The sequence below is a fragment of the Rhinolophus sinicus genome, chromosome 8 (assembly GCF_057876585.1).
Source record: "Rhinolophus sinicus isolate RSI-liver-muscle chromosome 8, RSI-T2T, whole genome shotgun sequence".
NCBI classification, from domain to species: Eukaryota; Metazoa; Chordata; class Mammalia; order Chiroptera; family Rhinolophidae; genus Rhinolophus; species Rhinolophus sinicus.
In genome coordinates this window covers 61,790,337-61,808,871 of record NC_142508.1, presented here as the reverse complement: position 1 = coordinate 61,808,871, position 18,535 = coordinate 61,790,337, and the positions used below count along the sequence as shown (strand labels likewise).

Sequence of the window (18,535 nt, the reverse complement as noted above, 5' to 3'; positions counted from 1 at the left end):
GTGGCAGTGTGGCTTGTCTAATAATGTCATTAAGACACAGAAACATATATAACATCTCTGAAGATAATGTTTAAAATTCTTCTGTTTGAATTTCGACCTTTTCTAATGAGATCTAAGACTTCATTTAAGATTTTTGAATTTCATGCTAAGCAGACATAATTTATGCCAGACATAATTTGTTGATCTTTCTCATATTTTGCACATTAGGTACGAATTTTGCGGTTATTAAGAATTTTAGGACGAAATGATGATGACTCAAGTGAAGCTATGAATGACATATTAGCACAGGTGAGTAGACCAAGCTTGCATTATGTTAAATATTCATCTTAGTATAGCAGGGAGTAGAACGACTGTGGTTATATGGATCAGTTTTTATTTGTGTTTCCTCATTGGTGGCTATAATCAATCACAAAAATGTCTCTCGATACTCTGGATATTTTGTTGGAAACATTATTTTACCATTTACGTACTGCCCTCTGTGTCTTTTCAGGTTGCTACTAATACAGAGACTAGTAAAAATGTAGGAAATGCTATTCTTTATGAAACGGTTTTGACTATCATGGATATTAAGTCAGAGAGTGGACTGCGAGTAAGTCTTGTTTTAATCTTTTCTTTTCCCTGAACATTTCATTTAGAATAATTGACTTAGACTTTAGTACTTTGGAAATGAATTTCATTTGAAAATTAACTTTAGGAAAGAATGATACAAAATGTATAGTACTGGGTTTTGGCAGCTGAAGTATCATACTCTCCCACTGAAGGCTTTATATTGATCATAATAAAGTTTGGAAGATCTTAGGTATAATTAGATATATAGATACTGTGGCGTGAAGGAAACATTTCAGAATAAGCTTTTACTAGAGCCATGATTTGAGTTGTACTTCAAACAAGACGAGACATCATTTTTTAATTAAATTGTTTTTATTTAAGAAATAAACTCATAGAGTAAAACACAGTAGAGAAGGTATGTGGGGAAGAAAATGTCTGCCTATACCTTTCATGTGTAGAGTCTCAATTCTTCTAGTGGGAAATAGTTACCATTTTCTGATATATTTTTTTAGAGATGTTTTATCCATATTTAAATGTGTTTGTACATGTGTATTTTTTCTCTTCCCACTTTTAAAAACTTTTTATTTGAAATAATTTTAGACTTACAGAAAAGTTGCAAAAATAGTTAAGTTTCTGTATATCCTTCACTCAGCTTCCCATAATATTAGCATTTAATTGCTATAGTGTTATGAAAACTAAGACATTAATATCAATACCATGCCATTATCTAAATTATAGATTTTTCCAGATTTCTCCAGTTTTTCTACTAATATTTTTTCCTGTTGTAAGAGCCAATCCATGGTTTCACCTTTCATTTAATTGTGATGTCTCCTTAGTCTTCTCCAATCTATAAGAGTTCTTTCATCTTTCCTTGTCTTTCATGGCTGTCACTTTTGAAGAGTACTGATCAGTTAGTTACTTTTTAGTATGTTCCTCAAATTGGCTCTCATATTTTCTCATAATTAGATTGACGTTATGCTTTTTTGGCAAGGCTATCACAGAAGTGATGTGCCTTTCTCAGTATCATATCGAGAGGTACAGCCTATCTATTGGTCTCACTAGTGGTGGTATTAACCGTGATCATTTAGTTAAGGTGGTGTCTGCTGTATCTCTCCACTGTAAAGTTAATATTCCCTTTGCTTAATTAAAAATATTTTGGGAGACACTTTGAGAATATACAAATACCTTGTTCTCCTGAGACTTTTGCTCATCAATTTTATTATCTTTTTTTTTTTTTACGGGACTGTTTTATTGGGGAACAGTGTGTACTTCCAGGACTTTTTTCCAAGTCAAGTTGTTGTCGTTTCAATCTTAGTTGTGGAGGGTGCCATTCAGCTTCAAGTTGTTGTCCTTTCAGTCTTAGTTGTGGAGGGCGCAGCTTAGCTCCAGGTCCAGTTGCCGTTGCTAGTTGCAGGGGGCGCAGCCCACCATCCCTTGAGGGAGTCGAGGAATCAAACTGGCAACCTTGTGGTTCAGAGGACGCCCTCCAACCAACTGAGCCATCCGGGAGCTCAGCGGCAGCTCAGCTCAAGGTGCTGTGTTCAATCTTAGTTGCAGGAGGCACTGCCCAGCATCCCTTGTGGAACTCGAGGAATTGAACTGGCAACCTTGTGGTTGAGACCCAGTGGCCCATGTGGGAATCGAACCGGCAGCCTTCGGAGTTAGGAGCACGGAGCTCTAATCGCCTGAGCCCGGGCTGGCCCCCAATTTTATTATCCATCAGATGATCTTGTCTGCAACAGTTAGGGTGGTGTTCTAGTGATACTCTTCTATTTCCTTTTTTTTGTCCTCATTAAATAATTGGAATTCTTCTGTAAGGAAGAATTTTCCCTCATGAATTTATTCATTTTTTTTCAATCATTTATTAATATAAGAATAGCTGGCCTGGGGTTGCCGGTTAGCTCAGTTGGTTAGGAGTACAGTGCTCTTAACAAGGTTGCCAGTTCGGACCCCACATGGGCCACTGTGAGATGCTCCCTCCACAACTAGATTGAAACAACTACTTGACTTGGAGCTGATGGGTCCTGGAAAAAGAAACTTAAAAAAATTTAAAAATGAGAAATAGCTAGCCTATTCTAAGAAACAAATTTACTAACTATAATACAGTATTTTTGTATAGTTCTTTTTGTCTTTAACATTACAGTATCCAAATAACTTAACCAAAGTAACTTAGGTTAGTTCTTTTCTTTTCCCCACCTTTCAAACAAAATGGTAACGTATCATATATATTGTCCTGCACCTTACTTTTTTCATCTAACATTATGTTGGAGCTAGTCCATATTTATGTGTAAAGACCATCCTCCTTAAAGAAAAAAAAATGTGGTAAAGTGTACATAGCATAAAATTTATAATTTTAACCATTTTTAAGTCTAGTTCAGTGGCATTAAGTGCATACACATTGTTGTGCAACCACCACCACCATTTATCTTCAAAATTTTTTATCTTTCCAGTCTATAAAATATCATCTACTACCTTTAAATAGTTTGCACCCATAGGAGACTATGAAATTAAACAATATAGAATACTTAATTTTTCCAGATTTTCAACCTTTGCTATTTTTCTTCAGGTCCTAGCCATAAATATCCTGGGTCGTTTCTTATTGAACAATGACAAGAATATTAGGTAAGTCAGATGAAAAGTGTCTCGTATTTTATTATAAACTCGGTTTTTTCAAGAGTGACTTTGCTTAGGATCACACATTTATTGAGTGACGTATCCAGAACTTGAATGTAGGAAATTCAGGATTTCTATTTTTAGTCTGGTCTTAAGACTACTGTTTTGTAAAGAATTTGAGGACTTGCTTCATGGCTTAATTTTTACTCCTATTTATGCTACAAATCAGGAGTCAGCAAACTTTTTCTGTAAAGGGTCAGATGGTCAATATTTTAGGCTCTATGGGCCTGTGGGTCACTGTGGCAGTTGCACAACTCTGCCTTTTGGCATGAAAGCAGCCAAAGACTGTGTAAATGATGAATATGGCTGTGTTCTTATAAAAATTGATTTACAAAGCCAGACAGCAGATGGCTGGATTTTTGCAGGTAGGCTATAGTTTGCTGACCCCTGCTCTAAACTAAGAAGAAAAAATCTATGTCGGGTTGCAAATCTGGAACATCTTTGTGAATTCCAGTTAGTTTTTTAAAGTGGATGAATTTATCAATATTGTTTTTTATTTTGTTACTTTCTTATATGTAGTATATCCTGTTTGCCTTTTTTCCTTTTTTAATCAAGAGAAAATTTTCTTTCTATCATGTTAAGCTTGAAAAAATGTGGAAATAAGCATTGTGCTATCCTGAATTATCTTCTCCTTCCAAAAGAATTTTTAAATACTTGGATCTTAAACTCAAATTTTTGTAGGGGTAGTTTTAGTACCAGTATTAAATAAAAGAGAAGATACAAATGGTAAAATTGAAATAATTTCCTCTTGCATTTTGAGACTAAGGCCTGAAAAGGCATACTATATGCTTATTTTGTTGTACTATTTGGAAGAACTTGAAAAAATTTAGTCAATCATTTTTAGAAGTTTAAGTGGACTTGACCTTGAATGGAAATCTAAATCCAAGGCTGCTCCTGGGTGCCACTTTAGATTATAGTGTCTCTTATGCCTTTAAAATGTTACTAGTATACTTACTGTCTTTTCTTTTAAATGTTTAAAAATGTATGTTTTTCCTTAGTCTTTAGACATTTTTTGTGTCATTGTTTAGGCAGAGAACTATCTTCAATTTTACATTTTAATTCTGTTCTTCTGCAACTTTGTTTCATCCAGATATGTAGCCTTGACATCTTTGTTGAAGACTGTGCAGACAGATCATAACGCAGTACAGAGGCACAGAAGCACAATTGTGGACTGTCTAAAAGATTTGGATGTCTCAATAAAACGGTAACAGATTCTTGAGTTCTCTGCCTCCGCCCCACCTGTTAACTTTGTAGTAGTTTTGAAAGTGAGAATGTTGACATTTATGTATTTAGTCATCATTTTCACTGATGTAGTCCCTGCAGAGCAAATCCTTTTATAGAAAGGATTGGCAGGGAGAAGTTTAGGTCAGTGAAGGAGGCCAATAAGGAATACTTAAGTGTACACTGACGTTTTCCTTGTTCTTTGATAATGAAAAAGATAAAGATTAGCTGGGCAGAAGTTTACTTAACAGAGGTACTGTGCTTTGTGTGTTGGAGGATGAAAATATGGAGTGATCCATCGGCCAAGTGTTTTATCACTATGCTGAAACTCAAATTGCTGACAGCACACGTTTTCTCACAGTACTATGCCCTAAGATACTACAGGCAGCTGTGTTTCTTACAACAGTGTATCTAGGAATGATTGGTAGGCAGCAGATAGCACTTTCAAAAGGCATACATTTTTTTCCCCGTGGTGGCGTAACTCTGCTGGTTCTCCTCTTAGAAGAATTGTAGATGTTTGTGAAACCTAGCTATAGTTGGCCCTAGTGAAGTTTCGGTTGTATGTTCAAATCCAGAACAAATTGGATTTGACACAATCTCTGAAACCATTGACTTACCAAACATTTATTGTTATTGAATTTCTTTCGTTTGCAGAGAAGAGGTGCTAAGTGCTTGGGCTGTCTAAAGATAAGACCTAGACTCAGTAACAACAACTTTTACATAGTGCTTTGCAAAGGATCTGTAAGCCCCCTCTCATTCAGAGCAAGCCAGTGAGACTAGGCATTTATATCCTCAGTTAACAGATTAGTTAAAATATAGTCCCAAAGGAATCAAATGACTTAACTCCAAAACCCATTGTACAGCCTGGGAATAGAAATCAGGCCTCTGACTCCTATTGTGTTGTTTCTCTGTACCTTATCATTGGGCTTTTCATTTCAAAAGTAAAACGTGTCTCTTTGACAGGCTTTCTAGCAGTAAAAGCTCAAACTCTGTGGCCAGACTGCCTTATTTCAAATCCTGCCTCTGCCCTTAATAGAAGTGGTCTTGTTTACTTAACCTTTAAATGCTCCAGTTGTCCCATATTTAAAATGTGGATACAAGAGTACCCGCTTCATAGGGTTATGCAGTATTAACTGGATTAGTAAAAGTAAAGTACTTAAGCACGATATAAGAATTAGCTATTATTGTATTTCTATAAGGATTTTTTTTTTGCTTGTAAATTAGTTAAAAGTATTTTCTACTTTCTAAATTGCTATTTTTAAAAGTCAGTTTATATGCCATGTTTGAAATTACTGACCAAATATGAAAAGATGCATATAGTAATCTTATAACTTTTATATGTTAAACGTTTCCATTTTTGCCTTGGTTGCCAAATTTGATAGGCAGTTACAGAAATTTGTATATGCTGTTTTTTCCTTTTCTTGGCCTTCATTCTCTCTTTCATTATTTTTCCCAGCTTTATGGAGATATAATTGACATGTAGCATTGTGTAAGTTTAAGTTGTACAATGCTTGGATTTGACACAGTTATATATATTACAAAATAATTACCACCATAGCATTAACACCTGCATCATGTTACATAATTACTATTTCTTTTTTTGTGGTAAGAACATTTAAGATCTACTCCCAGTAATTTTCAAGTATGTAATACAGTATCATTAACTTTAATCACTGTGCTGTACATTATATCCCCAGAGCTTAATCATTTTATATAACTTGAAGTTCATACCCTCTGACCAACATTTCCCCTTCTCTCCCACTTCTCTCCAGACCCTGGTGACCACCCTTCTAATCTCTTTCTATATGTTTGTCTTTTTTTACTTCCACATTTAAGTGATATCCTACAGGATTTGTCTTTCTGTATCTGACTTACTGTACTTAACATAATGCTTTTCGAGGTTCTTTTTATTCTAATTTTCCACATACCTTTTTCTTTTTGTTTACTGTAGTTTTTATTTACTCAACAGTAAGAGAAAAATAAACATAAAGCAAGTGATCAGAAATAGCACATTTTGTGCATTTCTTCATCTACATACCTTTTGGTATAAATCATGTTATATCATCTTTGGACAGATGTGGGTGTAATAAAAGAGTATGGTGACTTTATATATTATAGTTTTAAGGAATAATGCAGAGAGAATAATTTCGTTGCCCCCCCCCCCTTTTCTTTTAAAGATTTTATTGGGGAAGGGGAACAGGACTTTATTGGGGAACAGTGTGTATTTCCAGGACTTTTTTTTTTTCCAAGTCAAGTTGTTGTCCTTTCAATCTTAGTTGTGGAGGGTGCCATTCAGCTTCAAGTTGTTGTCCTTTCAGTCTTAGTTGTGGAGGGCACAGCTCATCTCCAGGTCCAGTTGCCATTGCTAGTTGCAGGGGGCACAGCCCACCATCCCATGCGGGAGTCGAACTGGCAACCTTGTGGTTGAGAGCCCGCGCTCCAACCAACTGAGCCATCTGGGAGGCAGCTCAGCTCAAGATGCCGTGTTCGATCTTAGTTGCAGGGGGCTGGGCCCACCATCCCTTGCGGGATTCAGAGGAGTTGAACCAGCAACGTTGTGGTTGAGAGCCCACTGGCCCATGTGGGAACAACCTTCGGAGTTAGGAGCATGGAGCTCCAACCGCCTGAGCCACTGGACCGGCCCTGTTGCCCCTGTTTTTGAGCCTTTTTTCTAAATTTCAGCTTCATAGAATAAATTGTTGAACCCAAACTACGTTTTTGGTCATCAGTAGTGTCTCTCTCAGGAATATTTGAAGAAAAGTGTTGAACAAAGATTCAAAAATAGAAAAAGTAACTTTGATAACGTTGGTTATCTCACATGCAAAGATTGGGATCACAGGATCATGCAAGGAAATTAACACACACCAGTGGTTGGTATTTGTTTTCTTCCCACTGTAAATATCATAACTTTTTTTTCTTAATTTTTCTCCCCTGCAAGGCGTGCAATGGAATTGAGTTTTGCCCTGGTAAATGGGAATAATATCCGAGGCATGATGAAGGAATTACTTTATTTTCTGGATTCATGTGAGCCAGAATTTAAAGCAGACTGTGCATCTGGAATCTTTCTTGCTGCAGAAAAGTAAGATTTAATTTTTACCTTTATTGATAAAAGATACTTGGAACTTTTAAAAGCATCTTCAGAACATGGGGAAAATGTTGTAAACGTGTTTGAAACATGTAACATTTATTTCAAGCTCCCAATTAGAAATTACTTTGAGAAAAAGGCCATGTTAGCCAGCATTTAAGTATGCTAAGACCAAAAAAATTCCCAAGTTTACAAAATCTCTTCCCATGTCTGTTCTTTAACCTCTCGTATATGATGCCCTTTTAATGAAGACTAGAGAAAAGTTATAGCATCTGAATTGTGGCTGTGTAAAATTTTAGGAAAAAATACTTCAAGATTTTGGTTGTACGGTTATTTCTCTACTCTTCAACTGTGAGATTAAGGGAGCAAATCCCTAGTCCTGGTGTTTCCTGGGTCTGGGAACAGTCTCTTTTCTTCTGTCTGCTCTGTCTTCTCCTGCCCTGACCTTATGGTTTGTTTTCTGAGACACTGGAGACAGACTCCCATTTTTCAGCAACTCTTAATTGCAGTATTATGTGAAACGTGTGAGTTTTACAGTGTGCCATTTTATTACCCTTTGAAACGGGTATTGCTGCTAGATTTGAAAGTGAAATGTCTCCAAATATAATTACTTAGCAAGTGAATTTAAAGAAGACCAAAGGCAGGATTTTTTAAAGTCACTGAGCACAGTATAATTTACAGGTTCTCATTTTTTTCACTTGGTACCATTATTTTCTTAGGTATGCACCTTCCAAACGGTGGCATATAGACACAATTATGCGTGTCCTGACAACGGTAAGTAGCTTTTTAAAGTCAACGTATACTAAGAAGTAAGTATACTGAGTAAGAAGACAGCCCTTGTTCTCATGAAGCTTACGTTCTAGTCAGGGAGATAGGAAATTCACAGGGAAGCACGTACTACACTGTCAGGCAGTGAAAAAGCAGCATTGAAAGGACTATGATGATGACAGGGGAGGACGGGATATGGCAGTGGGCCAAGTCACTAAAAGGAGGTAACATTGGAGTAGAAAACTTAGTGAAATGAGGAGCCATACAAAGATTTGGGGAAAGAGTATACTAATCTCAGGGAATAGCAAGTGTTGCAAAGACCTCGGGTAGCAATAAGGCATGGCCTGCTTGGAGAGCAAGAAGGCCAGTGAAGCCAGAGAATGGTAGCATTGATGCAGGGGCTAGATTCTATAGGACATCATAGGAGTTTGGATTTTATTTTGAATGTGATAGGAAGGTTTTGAATGACTAAATTTATTCTGGATTTAAAATTATAGTTTTATAAGGTATTCTTTCTTTGGTAATCTTCCAGAATTTTGGAGCTTTTCTGTTTATCATTCAATTAATAGTCAGAGATTAGAGATTTAAGAGTAAAAATGAAAGTGTAGTGTCATATAAAGAAAACATAACTATCTATGTCTAATTATATCACCAGAAATAGGTGCCGTAAAGGAAAACGTTCATAAATTTGACTGTATTAAAATTTAAAACTTGTATAGCAAAAGGAAATAAATCTACAAAGTTAAAAGACAAATGACAACTAGGGGAAAATCATTGTAACATAACAGCATCTTAATATTTTTAACGTATAAATAACTTACAATTAATAGGAAAAATAAAAAATTCTAATGGAAAAACTGGCATTTGAACAGGCACTTCACAAAAGAAGAAAGAAGTGGCTAGTTAACATTGAAAAAATACCCTTGCTAGTAAAGAAATAGTAAAATAAAAATGAGGTATTGCTTTTCACTTACACTTTTTAATCTAATTCCTATTATTAGTTACAAAATAGAAAAAGAGGCAGTATTCTTCCCTTTATGTGGGTATAAAATGATGTTGTCTTTCCAGAGTACAGGTTGGTAGCATGTAGTAAAATTCTTAGTTAATGCTTTTTAATTCATTAATTAAATTTTTAGGACTTTATGTTGGAGAAATAAAAGAGTAAGTGTACAAAAATGTATACACAAAGGTGTTCATCCCAATTTTGTTTACATAATAGGAGAAAGTTGGAAACAACTAGACATCTCCAAATAGGCATTGGTTAAGTAAATTATGAGACATCTGTAGGAGGAAATGATACCATTAAAATTATGAGATTTTATATATATATATATATATATATATATTTTTTTTTTTTTTTTATTTTTTTTTTTTTTTAAGGAGGGTACAGTGGCCCATGGGGGGATTGAAGTGGCAACATTGGTGTCATTAGCACCGCACTCTAACCAACTGAGCTAACTGGCCATCCCATTATATATAAATTTTCGTTGCTGTGGAATTCTGTCTGTGATGTAGTATTTCTCTAGTTTTACAGTGAATTAATTTTGTAAAAGGTTAGAAGTTAATAAATATACTTACTAATGGGGAAATAGTACTGTAATAAAAGATGTGAATCAAGACACATTTTTTTAGTTTTTATAAGGCTCAAAAGAAGGGAATAATTAGAACTCTTGAAGAAAAATGTTTATTAAACTTTAAAACCATTTTTTAAAATGCTTCTACTTTTCATTTTTCCTACTAAGCTATGTTCTCTTCTTACGATCATGTGATTTCTCTTTAGCCTGTGGATGTACTGTGTTAAAATAATCGATTTTTGATTATTGAACCAGCCTTTCATACCTAGAGTGAATCCCACATAGTTGTGGCATATAATTCTTTTTATACATTGTTGTATTTGATTTGCTAATATTTTTAAAGGATTTTTACATCTTATGTTCATGAGAGATACTGGGCAATAGTTTTCCTGATGTTTTCTTTGACACATGTGTTGTTCAGTAGTGTGTTTAATCTCCCAACTACTTAGGAATTTCTCAGCTATTTTTGTGTTATTGATTTGTAGTTCAATTTTGTATGATTTCTATTCTTTTATCTTAAAGATAGTTTTTTATGGACCAAAATGTGGTCTGTCTTGGTGAATGTTCCATGTGAGCTTGAGAAGAATGTGTACATTCTACTATTGTTGGATGAAGTAATCTATAAATGTCAAACAGATCATGTTGATGCCTTCTCTTATTTCAAACGCTGCTTTCTCCCACAAGAATGTGAATATCTAAGTTACACCACGATTACCTACTTTTTAGCTTCTCGTGTTTTCTCTGCCACCATTTTCCCAAACTTCTCCCTCTGACTTTGTGTTTCTTAACGGGTGGGGGTAGCTCAGTCACCTGGGACTTTTCATTTTCCTTTTCCTTTTTTTGCCCACTCTTTTTCTTTCCAAAATACACATGGTAAAGCCTGGGCTCCGTCTTGTAAATCACATCCGCTCTTTTGTCCAGTAATGGGAGACTGAATAAGGTGGGGTGATATTAGGCACTGGTTTCACTGTTTGTATATCCTGTGCGGCTTGATTGTCATATTACTCTGACAAATCCAAGATTTAGTTTTCTCATAGGTTGATTAGCTTTACTTTGTTCCATGGTTGCAAATAGTATATCAGATTTTCCTAGTCAAGAGGACATTAAAGAGACCAAGTTAAAATAAAAAAAGTGTGGATAACTAAATACAAAGGTATTTCCCATTCCTGGGACTAATGGTTAGTTCTATAATATTTATAAACTCTACTCTTTAAAGGACATTCTGATATTTTAAATAAACTCACGTTTTTAAAAAGTTACTATTTATTTCTTATTTAACATGCCCCTTTGAGCTGTGCAGGTACACTCTTCTCACCGTCCTCCAGAGTAACATGACTGCTGTAGTTAGCCCATATGATTTTAACATTGGTGTTGGGCACTTGTGGGAAGGGAGTTTCTTGTACCTAAGTTCCCAGTGAATATACTTATTAAATTTTTGAAATCTTATGCTTTATCTGTTTTGTGTAGAAAAGGCCTTTCTTGAAGTTTTTTTTTTTTTTTCTAAAGATTTTATTGGGGAAGGGAAACAGGAGTTTATTGGGGAACAGTGTGTACTTCCAGGACTTTTTTTTTTTTTTCCAAGTCAAATTGTTGTCCCTTCAATCTTAGTTTGTGGAGGGTGCCGTTCAGCTTCAAGTTGTTGTCCTTTCAGTCTTAGTTGTGGAGGGTGCAGCTCAGCTCCAGGTCCAGTTGCCGTTGCTAGTTGCAGGGGGCACAGCCCACCATCCCTTGTGGAAGTCGAACCGGCAACCTTGTGGTTGAGCGTACACGCTCCAACCAACTGAGTCATCTGGGAGCTCAGTGGCAGCTCAGCTCAAGGTGCCATGCTCAGTCTTTAGTTGCAGGGCGCGCTGCCCACCATCCCTTGTGGGACTCAAGGAATTGAACTGGCCACTTTGTGGTTGAGAGCCCGTGCTCCAACCAACTGAGCCATCTGGAGGCAGCTCAGCTCAAGGTGCCGTGTTCAATCTTAGTTGCAGGGGTTGGAGCCCACCATCCCTTAGTTGCAGGGGGTGGAGTCACCTCCCCGGGACTCGAGGAGTTGAACCGGCAACCTTGTGGTTGAGAGCCCACTGGCCCATGTGGGAATCGAACCAGCAGCCTTCCGTATTAGGAACATGGAGCTCCAACTGCCTGCGCCACCGGGGCGGCCCCCTTTCTTGAAATTTTAAACCTTTATATTTTCCTTTTACTTTGGACAAAGAGGAGATTTTATTTTTTATAAAATTAAAAAAACTTAGAATATTCATTTAAATAAGTAAGACTTTGAAGTTTGAGCTGCTTATGAACCTGAGAATTGGAACCAAGTTTATCTTTGAGGGTGTTCTGCAGTAGTGTCCTTTTAACAGCATAATAATCGCTAACATTTTTTATCATTACTGTGTGTTTCTAGGGGTAACTGTCTGCATTTCCTTTTAGGCAGGAAGCTATGTTCGTGATGATGCCGTCCCCAACTTGATCCAGTTAATAACCAATAGTGTGGAGATGCATGCCTACACTGTCCAGCGCTTGTACAAAGCAATTCTTGGTGATTATTCTCAAGTAAGTGCTTCATTTGCCCTTTTTCCTACTTTAGGGGGGGAAATTACACTTTATTTTTCTGATATGTTCTTATTAATTCTAAATGTGCATCAGTTTTGGCCTTTATGATTAGATGGCCAATGAATGATTTGCATTAATTTTTGCAAGGATTAAAGTTCTTGACAAACGATAACTTTCTTTTGACAGCAACCTTTGGTACAAGTAGCTGCATGGTGTATAGGTGAATATGGAGATCTTCTCGTATCTGGCCAATGTGAAGAGGAAGAGCCGATTCAGGTACCCCTTGTCACTCTTAGTTAAAGATAGGAAAAAATGATGGGTTTGGTTGTAAGGGTAGTTTGAGGTTGATTCCTTGAAAACCTTTTAAAGAAGTCATACCGGAATTATATTGGAAAACCTGCCAATTTTTTAGGTAGAACTTATTGGGCCACTGAACTTACTAAAATTATCACCTTAGGAACCACTCCCTACCCCATCAGACTGAATTATATTGTTTCTTGTACCCTCTTGTTGATTTAAACAAGCAGTGAGACCGATAGCCATGTTTTCATTTGCTCATTAAAGAACTGACTTTAGAAGTTGTGGCAACAACACTTGAACTCTCTGTAACTTTTTCTTTCCTTCCTCTGCTTCTGCCTCATGAAGCTGTAATGTGCCTCTCAGTCCCCAATCAGTATTTCCCACTCTTTTTTACCTACCTCCTATCTGCTTCTGGTTAATAGATCAGCTTGGTCAGTTACTCTCGCAAAGTACAAATTGTGTTAGAAGCCTGGTAATGATGGAAGGATTGATTGTCTTTCTAGTGGCATCCTGTGACTCGATACCAAATTTAGATGTTTACTGTTACAATTCACTGTCCATTGCCTTTTCTTCCTCCTTAGGTAACAGAGGATGAAGTGTTGGATATTTTAGAAAGTGTCCTAATCTCTAATATGTCCACCTCTGTGACACGAGGTTATGCCCTCACTGCCATTATGAAGCTTTCTACTCGATTCACCTGTACTGTAAAGTGAGTATGGAGATGTAAGGTGAACAGGTTGTTTTGTAATTTTAAAACTTTTTATTATGGGAAATTTCAAGCAAAGGCAAAAGTAGAGAGAATAATAAAATGAAACGCATATACCTATTATTCCACAATAACAATCCTCATTTTGTGGTTGGTCCTTATTTCATCTATACTCTGCTTCCTCTCATTCCTCCACCCCACTATTGATTATTTTGAATGTAAAAAGTTATGTTTTAAAAAAACCAGATTTCTAATGCATTTTTTTCTTTTTTTTAAGTTATTTCCTTATATAAGCGTTCTCGTTTATTATAATATTTTGAGATGTCTGAATAAGAAGAAAATTGTGAAGGTTTGGGTGTTTAAATCCTTAAATTCTGCTGTTTACTATTTTGAATAAAAGTCAATTCTTGGAATAATTTCCCACCCAAGCATATATATAAGGCAAACTTAATTCTCTTAGACTTTCTGCTTTACTTTTTAATGTAAGGCCTTGTGAAAAAGTATATTTTTGACTCTTTAAGTTGTGAACTAGAAAAATCTGGTGTCAGGTGATGACCCTTTGTTGATAAAACTGATGCTATGCCCCTCTTGCTGATAAAAAGCTTATTTTAAAGTTATTAAAGAAGAGTATGAACAGTATAAGTTTATTCTTTTATAGCAAATTAATAATTGATACCTTTGTCTAGCAGATTTTAGGGTATGGGACATTTAGCAGACAAAAATCTAGCATTGCAATTAGAATAATTATAATAGTGAATGATGGTATGAATGATGGTGTCGAGGTATATGTTGGATGAATGAAGATAAAGGAAAGGTGTTTCATTTTTGAAAGACTATGTAAATTAAAGGTGAGTATTTCAAAATTTTAGCCAGAAAACTTGTGATTAAACATTATTCTGTTTGTTTATGAACTTTCTTTTGGGTATTTGAATTCATTTGTCATTTTATCCCAAAGCCGAATTAAGAAAGTGGTTTCCATCTATGGAAGCAGCATTGACGTGGAACTCCAGCAGAGGGCAGTAGAATATAATGCACTTTTTAAGAAATATGACCATATGAGGTAAGTGGAAGAAACTAAGTAATGCATGTGCCTCTTAACGTCCCGAACAATTTATAATTGTCATTATAAATCCATAAAGGAGACTCATTGTTCGTGCTTTATTAACTGGACTTCATAACCCTATTTAGTTCTAATTGCTTGTCTAATTGCTTGTTTTGTTCATCTTCTATTCTGTCTAGCCTCTAAAGAAATAAGTTAACTGGTCTTTCTTTGCCCTTCTCCCCTTTCTTTTCGTATGGAAAGTTCGCTTCATTTTCCATTTTATTTGGTTAAGAAGTGAGAGTTGTATTTTTTTCAAAAGAATCTCATTCAAATATCATTATTAACATTTTGGTGCATGTCGTCTTTTTTCTCTCTTCTGTTTTGCAGTATCTTCTTAATTGGAACCTGTTAACCGTATTTTGCTGTGTATAATGCGCACTTTTTTTGCCCAAATTTGTGAGGGGAAAAATAAGGATGTGCATTATACATGGTTAGTACTAATTCCATATCTATATCAGTGTTTTTAAGTCTTTTATTTCTGCTTTTGAGTTAAAAGTGTAACTCTAGAAATCAATAATGATACCCGTATGCAAAGTAGTACCCTGGAATACGATAATCGATTTTGTTGAACTTATGATTAACTTGCAACAATGAAGAGTTCTTGGCCTTCTATGATGCATAAGTATCGTAAATTTGTTACTGGTACATAAAATTTCTTGTACCTTGTATCTATCTGTTCTTGTGTTTTGTAATTATTACATAACATTTCTTGTACCATTATATGTTTAAAAATAAATGCTAAAATTTCTTTATGTTACAAAAAACAAATACCTTAATGTAAGCAAAAATTTGATTTAAAAAAAATAAAAGATTTTTTTCCTGAAAATTTGGGCCAAAAACATGGGTGGGCATTATACACGGCAAAATACGGTAATACCTACCATTCGGTAATTTACCTTTTTTTCATTCCAATTTCTCTACCACTGAGAAATCCCAGTCTCTTGGGATTTGGGTGGACAGTTTGTCCATTCAAGGCTTCTTGCCTGCCCTTAATCCAGCCAGGAATTTAGGTCATGTATTCTCATAATCTACCTTCTGTTTTAGTTTGTGTTTTAGGGGATGGGGAGGGAAGACGGCTCTTTATGTTTGGCTCCAGTATAGTTACAGTAATTGTTTTGGGTAGGGAATCTAGGTTAACTGCCTAGAATTTAACCACTTCAGATTATTCCAGGTCTGCCCTGCTTGAGAGAATGCCTGTCATGGAAAAAGTGACCACAAATGGCCCTACTGAGATTGTGCAGACAAATGGAGAGACAGAACCAGCTCCGCTAGAGACCAAACCACCACCCTCGGGGCCACAGCCTACCAGCCAGGTAGCTTTTCACTTGGTTATCTGGGGTCCCTGGTGATTTTATAGTTCCTTATGAGCCATTTCTTAGCGGATTTCCTTCAATGTTCCTGGATTGTATGATGGTTCTCTTCCTTATTTTTAAGTGTTGAAAGAGCTTTGTATTAAATATAGATAGGTTAGGCAAATGACTGATAAATTGAGATATTATTTTCTTGTTTAGGCCAATGATTTATTGGATTTGTTGGGAGGAAATGACATAACACCTGTTATTCCAACTGCACCTACAAGCAAACCAGCTTCTGCTGGTGGAGAACTTCTTGATTTGCTGGGAGATATCAACCTTACAGGTGAGGCCAGGCTGGAGTTATTTAATTTTAGATAGGAGTAACGGCTTTGGGGAAAAACTACACTGAACATAGAGTTTCTCTTTTTCTTTTTTTCCCCAATTATCACATTTCGTATTTCCCAGAAGAGGCATTAAGAACTCATGCTGTAAGTTTATTTACAAACATACTTAGTATGTTGAGTTCAACAGTTTGATCCATTTTTCAAAGTGACTCCACGTCTTAAAATGCTCCTCTTCGTATCTGTTTCATGGATTAAATAAAACATCCTTGTTTCTTAAGCAGTTGGTGTCTTACTATAAAGAAAGGTGCAGCAAATCCAGATCCAAAGTATGGAGTCATCATAACTAGCAACCGCCACTGAAAATGGCAAATTCTTCGCTGGGCCCTCCTCATAGTGGCTTCTATAGATCAGTGAGGTTGTGAACTTCTGGATGCTCTGTCCCAACATAGCGCTGTTGGGAGGCCTGCGAAAAGCGCAGAGACCGAAAATGGAGGACATGTGAACACAGACTTTCTAACACATGAATCAGTTGAATATGGGAGAGGCTAAATGAAAAGCAAGACTGGAACCTTCACATCTGGGATTTAAACTGCCGTGCTAATGCTCTAGAGAGTAGGGATTCCTTAAAGTCCAATTTTTAATTTGAGGAAATAAAGTACTCATAGTCTTTTGACTTTCTCTTTCAGGTTAGAAAAAATATATATCCCAAGTCTTCTTTGCTTTTAGTTAGTATCCCAAGATAATCACTTTTCTTAGGTTTCTTTCTATTCATGGTTAGTTTGCAAGAGCTGTGGTCACTTAGAGAATGGAGAGATGTTAACCTGTTTTCCTCGACCCTCCCTCATTCTCCCTCCCTTTCTCCCTGTTTTTAAAGCAAGGAAAAGAGAAAGACATCCATAAATGTAGTATTCAAACATAATTTTCATTTGGGAGTATTCTTTCTTATCTTTGTTTATGTAGTACACATTTGTAATTGATGTGTTATATATTAGGCATTTGTCATTGATATTATGAACACCTTAGACCAAGAGTATCACTGTAGTATATAATTTCTATCTTAAATGACTTCTTTAAAAATATAATGGAGACTTATAGTATACATGACCTCAAGTAGAAAAGAAAATAGCTATAGGATAAGGATGTTTGTGTGGTCATCTAGACTGGCTGTCACAAGCTAAGTGATTCTTTTTTCCTAACACAGCAGCATCCCAGAGCTCATGGTTTATATCTACTATGTCTCAACAAAATTTCAAAATGTTACTTCTTAAGTATTTTGGAGTCGTTCATATATAGTCAATTTCAAATCTTCAGATACCAAATCTATACTGGATATATGGAAAGGTAAAAATTCCATAGTTAAAATGTAGTGTATAGATGATATGCTTTATTTTTTAACGTATTAGCATTTCCACATTAGTACATAGCCTTCACAATTAAAATTTTAAATGGTTGTCTAATACTTCATCAAGAAGTTTGTACCATTATTTATTCAATTCCTTACTATTGGGCATTTTGCTTATTTCTAGATTTTTTCTTATAACTAATGCCTCAACAAATATCATTACATCAATTTTGCATTACTTTCTTTGGCTAGGTTATTTAGTCTCTCTGAATCTGTTTAAAATAAGGATGATCAATACTTACCTCATGAAGTATTTGTGAGGAATGGTAACTTATTCAGTGCATGTGTGACTCATAGTAGGCACTTAGTAAAAGTGATTTACCTAATTCTCAATGTATATAGCTATCAGTTTCACTGTACAGTCATCGTAAATATTGTACAGTATCATTTTTTCAAAGCCCTAACAGGTGAAAGAAAGACTGGCCTTATTATTTAGTTAATCTTAATTTTTTCAATCATAGGGAATGTTTCATATATATCCACATATTCGTATTTAAGTTAAAAATTTTTGAGTTCTAAATTCTTTAAGCCATCATCACAGTTATATCCTAATGTACAGTAGTTTAAATCAATGGAAATTACTAAATTTAGTGTGTGCTTTTAGAGGAATTGAAGCAGTGAGTTTCCGTTGTTTCCCAAAACTACCTATTGTACCTTTATAGGACGAAAAAAGCTAAAATTTAAGGGACTTAGAAACCCATATGTTACCTGTATATATCTTGGGTGGCCTCTGATTTTCCGTGGGAACTGGGAATACATTTTAAAAATTGTTTTGATAATGGGAATTGTGGGAAAATTACTAGAGTCGATTTATAAAAACTAGGAGAACTACATGAGTATTTCTTTGTATACTTCATTGGTAATCAGCTTGACTGCACGTTCTGGGGTGTCACATTTGTTTTAGCGTCTTGTGTTTTGTTTCTCCATCTGTATTTCTACCTTCCTTGATAATTTTTAGTATGTCATTTGTTTTGT

At 35.6% G+C, this 18,535-nt stretch overlaps 1 protein-coding gene, 1 non-coding gene and 1 pseudogene across 3 annotated transcripts in view; 2 read left to right on the top strand and 1 right to left on the bottom strand.

The window, feature by feature from the left end:
- The window catches only part of AP1G1 (adaptor related protein complex 1 subunit gamma 1), a 74,739-nt gene that overhangs the window by 45,456 nt on the left and 10,748 nt on the right, over positions 1 to 18,535 (top strand). For both annotated transcript variants that reach the window (XM_019757351.3, XM_074314626.2), the window contains 12 exons: positions 208 to 288; positions 491 to 589; positions 3,116 to 3,171; positions 4,313 to 4,426; positions 7,382 to 7,522; positions 8,248 to 8,302; positions 12,289 to 12,411; positions 12,598 to 12,687; positions 13,293 to 13,420; positions 14,373 to 14,477; positions 15,691 to 15,832; positions 16,031 to 16,157. In XM_019757351.3, coding sequence (XP_019612910.1) covers positions 208 to 288; positions 491 to 589; positions 3,116 to 3,171; positions 4,313 to 4,426; positions 7,382 to 7,522; positions 8,248 to 8,302; positions 12,289 to 12,411; positions 12,598 to 12,687; positions 13,293 to 13,420; positions 14,373 to 14,477; positions 15,691 to 15,832; positions 16,031 to 16,157 — 1,261 coding nt within the window. The remainder of the gene's footprint in view (positions 1 to 207; positions 289 to 490; positions 590 to 3,115; positions 3,172 to 4,312; positions 4,427 to 7,381; positions 7,523 to 8,247; positions 8,303 to 12,288; positions 12,412 to 12,597; positions 12,688 to 13,292; positions 13,421 to 14,372; positions 14,478 to 15,690; positions 15,833 to 16,030; positions 16,158 to 18,535) is intronic.
- On the top strand, positions 4,708 to 4,793 carry LOC141567782 (small nucleolar RNA SNORD71). The gene has a single exon (XR_012490611.1). It is a non-coding gene; the product is annotated as a small nucleolar RNA SNORD71 (small nucleolar RNA).
- On the bottom strand, positions 16,164 to 16,853 carry LOC109461259 (cytochrome c oxidase subunit 7C, mitochondrial pseudogene; annotated as a pseudogene).